Source organism: Kryptolebias marmoratus, linkage group LG19, assembly GCF_001649575.2.
Source record: "Kryptolebias marmoratus isolate JLee-2015 linkage group LG19, ASM164957v2, whole genome shotgun sequence".
Taxonomy (NCBI): domain Eukaryota; kingdom Metazoa; phylum Chordata; class Actinopteri; order Cyprinodontiformes; family Rivulidae; genus Kryptolebias; species Kryptolebias marmoratus.
The window spans coordinates 18,092,300-18,097,276 of NC_051448.1; the positions used below are offsets into that span (position 1 = coordinate 18,092,300).

General features: G+C 46.8%; 1 protein-coding gene across 2 annotated transcripts in view; it reads right to left on the reverse strand.

The window, feature by feature from the left end:
- ches1 (checkpoint suppressor 1) overlaps positions 1-4,977 on the reverse strand; it is an 82,046-nt gene that overhangs the window by 17,951 nt on the left and 59,118 nt on the right. Inside the window, exon 4 of one of the 2 annotated variants that reach the window (XM_017409206.3) lies at positions 107-165. The exons of the other annotated variant lie outside the window; for it this stretch is intronic. Within the exon in view, the coding sequence (XP_017264695.1) occupies positions 107-165 (59 nt within the window). The remainder of the gene's footprint in view (positions 1-106; positions 166-4,977) is intronic. 2 annotated transcript variants of the gene reach the window in all.

Here is a 4,977-nt window from a genome sequence, read left to right on the forward strand (position 1 = left end):
GGGGGGGGGGGGGGGAAGAAGGTGAGGCGGAGGCAAAAGAAAGAAAGAAAGAAAGAAAGACAGAAAAGGCAGGAGATCAACGAGACTTGCGGAGGTGAAACGGTACCTTGTAGGAGAACTCCTCCGTTCTTTCTGAAGAGGGGACTCCCCGACCACAATGGAGGACTAGAAAGGAAAGGAGACGGAGGAAAAGGAGAAAAAAAAAAAAGAGAAAACTGGTCAATCATTTTGATCATGCTGCAGCAGCTGAACAAGTCGAGCCGGCTTCATCACGCGGCAGATAGCGAGGCAGGCATTTGAGCCCATAAGCCAATGCTTCTGATTATAGTGATTAGAATCTCGGGTGTCCCACTGTTGCCATTATTCCCTGTGATTACCTCGGAGAATTACAGCCTCTACGCTGTAGTCCATGGGGGTAATTTCTCATGACAACCCCCTACCGCCCGCCACTGGTCCTTTCACGCACACACACACAGCCCTCATCAATGCATTTAACACTCACTCATGCCAACCAGGCATGTTGAAGACAGATGTGCGAACACTCTGACATGTTTAAACGCAGGCGTGCATCCATGCCGCAGAAACATGCACTTTTTTAAAATGTTGTGGCGTCTCTGATGATAAATAGGAATTATTTTGAAAAAAACTGGTCTAAATCTGCTAATCTTCATTTCTAAAGTTTATTCTAGTGGATTAAATCAAACGAGGGGACAGCTACAAAACCAGCCGGGGTGGGCAATGAAATAATACCCACGTCCAAGGAATACAGTTTTGCAGTTTCTTGCAATTTTGAGTCCGGTTCGAGTCACCAACTAGTCTCCAACAGTCTCAGCCCAGTGAGATACTACTTCCCTAGAAAAGTATTTTACTTTTTCCTTAACAAATACAAGCACCAAGAACCTCACACCGCGAACTCCCCTGTAGACCAAAGGGTTCTACCGTCTAGCGTGACGCCATCTGTCCCACGGCTAAAGCCTGGACCAAACCGGGTCATGATCCAACGGGACGCAGCAGCGGATCTACGACGGAATGGCCGAAAAAGAAGGGAATCCAGGTGTTCCAACGGTCCGGTCAAAGTGAAGACCTCAAACTGGTTGGGTCCTTAGAGAGCCGTGCGAACCTCAAAGAACTGAAGCAACGTCGGAAAGAAGTGCGGTCCAAAATTCCTCCTCGACCATGCGAGATACTGAGAGAGTCCTACGGAAAACCACTACTGAGAGTTCTTGTTGCTAAAGGAGGTTCTAAGTGTTGCTGGATCCTGGGGTGAACTTAGGTTTTCCACACAAAGCTTTCCCATTTCGTCTTTGTTCGGTAAAATAATGACATGCGTTGTATGTTTTTGCACACTTCACGCGTTTGGAAAGTTTTAGATCATTTTGGCTATGCCCCGACATGTAAGGCCCTAGAATTGAAAGGGGGTTGGCCTTTGATTTCCCCACAATCGTATAATACAACCCTCCTGCCTCTAACTCCCAACCCTAATTCAGTTTTTTAGAAAAAGTCCCCACCAGTTGAATAGGTTTCCACAAATACAGTAAAACAAGCCCCTACACACCCACACACACACACACACACACACACACACACACACAGAGGAACACGCAAAGCCGGGGACTCACTTTAGGTGATCATTGCACCACTAATGAGGGAGGTAATGACAGCATTTCTCACACAGACGGAGATATCTTCACTCAAACGTACACTCAAGCGAGGAGACAATAGGCACAGTTCTGCTGCTGAGGCCATAATTCTACCAGAAGGATTGGGGGCTGGGGGGGTGTTAAGGGATGGAGAGGGAGGTGTGAGGAGGGAGGCTGTGAGAGCTTTTCCAGGTTGAGTGGTCTTTAGCTCTACGTTAGACGGCACATCTGACTGCTTCTTTCTGGGTCCCCCCCCTCTTCCTCTGCAGCCAGAGAGGCTGTTTTCTAACTGTGACAACATGGATGGAGCTTGGTTATACGGTACACACACACACACACGCACACACACCTGGAGATGCTGTGTGAACTCTTAAAAATAAACCAACCCACTTGTTTCCACTCATCAGCAGAGTTCCCTTTGTAATGTGAGTTGTGTTTTATGTTGCGCTAAGCTGCTGAATGAGAGGATTTGGATGTGTGCACTTGTGATGCGGCTCTCACCCCACCAGATGCATGGGGGGGAGTGGGGAATGGGGGGTGGACACACAGACACACAGACACACGCACACACACACACGGGCAGCAGAGGCAAAGCAAAAGCAGCGAACACAAATTTCAGCCCTGAGCCACCTGCTGTTGCCATGGAGCGTTGCCACATTGCGTTGCCACGGCGATAACATATTTTTCCTGCGCTAACAGCCTGTCTGTTTTCCCTGCCACCCCCCACTCCCCCCCACTCATCTCATTCTCCCCTCTTTCTCGCTCCTTCTCTCGACAAATGGCTGCGGCGGCGGCAGCGGCGACAGCGCCCGACTTAAACTACATGTGTTGCCATGGCGGCGCTTTCCCGTTGCCAAGGCCACCCTGTGCATTAAATGCAGCGGGCGAGGAGGGGTAAGCCCGTCGCACTGGCTTACTCTTCCGCAACCCCTCCCCGCGCCTTCTCCTTGAAGAGAAGGGAGAAGAGGAGGAAAAGAGAAATGAAGAGCGCTCCTCCCCATCCCCCCCCTAGAGACACCCTCCTTCCATCCATTCTTCTCCTCCTCCTTCCTCCTCTCATCCAGATGCTGATGGGGTGTGAAGGAATGCACCATGGAGCTGACCTCCTCTCCCTCGCTCTCTGTCTCTCTCTCTCTCTCTCTCTCTGCAGACACACACACACACATCTGAAAAATGCATGCACGGGACACACACATCCAGATTGGAACACCTGGCTGCACACCCCTGGCACAGATACACAGCGAGCGTTATTACGGCCCATGAAAAGCCAGGAGGTGTGAGCGCCACAGGAGGAGGAAGGAGGCGAAAGCCCTTCTCCTCCACCCGTCAGCCTCTCGGCCCCGTTTCTTCCTGTCTCCAGCGTTCCCCTTGCGTCGGACTGCCGCAGACAGTCCTTGACCTTAACATAATAGACCCGCTGCGCAACCACTCATTAAACTCCACACATAAGATTCTCGAGCGCGAGCGCTCTCGAGGAGAGGTATCATGTTATATTGATTGAACTTGAGCTCCGGCGCACACGGAGGCAGACGTCGCCCTCTAACACCCAATCCGCACGTTTGAGTTCCAGGAAAACGCTCTAACAAACTTAAAGCCCACTTACTGCGCGAGCTGCCAGCCCTAGCATCTGCGAGCTGATGCTCCTTTTGGTCGGGCTGACGAGTTTACCTCAGCGAAAAGCAAATATGTAGACCTTGAGTGGGGATTTCCCCTGATTTAATATCTGAGGTGAGGAAAGACAGTCAACGCTTCTTTGCTGCTCGTGGAAAGGTAATATGAATTACCCCTAAAGCAGCAGTTCAAATCTTTTGAAGTGGGCTCTGTAGAAAGTTATAAATAATTTAATACCTCACCAACTTGTCGCCAAAAGCCGCAGCCCAGGAAGATACTGGCTTTAGTTCGTCAATCCGGTCAGCATCAAAGGTTGTTCAAAGAGGACAACAGGTAAAATAATAATAGTTCATAGCTGTTCAACAGAACCTCACTTTCAAATGTCCGTTCTCTCTTTTTAACCCTGTGAACTCAACGTTCTCTGAATTTTAATAACAAACAACTTAAAACTGTTTGTGCTGAGGGACTCGATCTGATCTAAGGTCTTTTCCGGAAGCTCCACTGCTACAATCAGATGGCCGATCAGTTTTTAAGTGACTGGATTTGTGGCATTTTTTTCCCAAAACAAACCACTCTTTTGGCAACTCGGCAAAAGACAATGCGAAGCAAAAAAAAAAAAAAAAAAAGTACTTTTGTGTTGAGAGGAAGGACAGTTACAACACAGAACAACCTAAAAAAGTGCAGCAGTTTAGAATACAAGTTAATATAGTGAATTGAACATTTTAAACATCCTAAATGCTTCTATTTTTATATTTAGTCAGACATTAGAATAGCCGGTACATAGCGCCTTTGGTAAAAAAAAAAACAGCCACACGATTATGTTGTTTTTCAAAGTGACAGGACCAAACATGTGTCTGTGCATACATGGTGTGTGTTGGTTTCTGTCCTGTCCATGCCCTAAAGCACAGCATTAATTATTTAACTGCTTCTATGCGGCTACTGGATTTTAAAAATGTAAAGACAATGCAAACAACAACAAGAAAAAAAACAACAACTTATTTTTCACATCGGTTGTTTTGCTACGTTTCCAGAGCAAACATCTATCTTTTGAAACCTGTCATTGTCAGGGACAAACCTCCAAGAAGTAGAAGTTGTGTAAAAAGAAGTTAAAATACATCCTCCTTGTTTTCAAATGACTGATAGGCCTACGGTCACCTAATCTGTCATGCTTTCAATCCTTCAGGGTTTCGCGAGCATTTTTTGTGATTGTTGCGGGGCATTTTCCTAAAAGTTGCGATGAAAAGTTGCAATTTAAAAAAAAATTAAAATCAATAAACAACAATAACTTTTAATATATAAACCAAAAATACTTCCTAGATTTGTAAGATAAATACCAACAAACATCGACATTCTCAAAAGGTGCTTTATTTGAGAACTTTGATAGCTTATAAGCTGACATTCATGACCATTTCTGGATTGTCCCTCGTCTGCAGCTCTCCTCACATGTTTTGCAGACACAAAGTGTTTGTCGATGCGTTTATGTTCCATGATTACACTGCAGGACGTGCAAAGCAGCTTCCCCCCCACTCTCCTGCAGCTGGGGAGGAAACTGGTTTGCTGAAATCTTTGTGGGCAAATGTGAAGCATTAGCGCACATTTTGGCTTCGGTCGCTGCTCCTGCGTGCTCCCGGCATTCTGATGTTAACAGGAAGTGACGTCACGTGTCTTCTTCCTGAGTTATTTGGGGTTATTTTGTATTCTACACTACACAAACCCACAAAGAAGA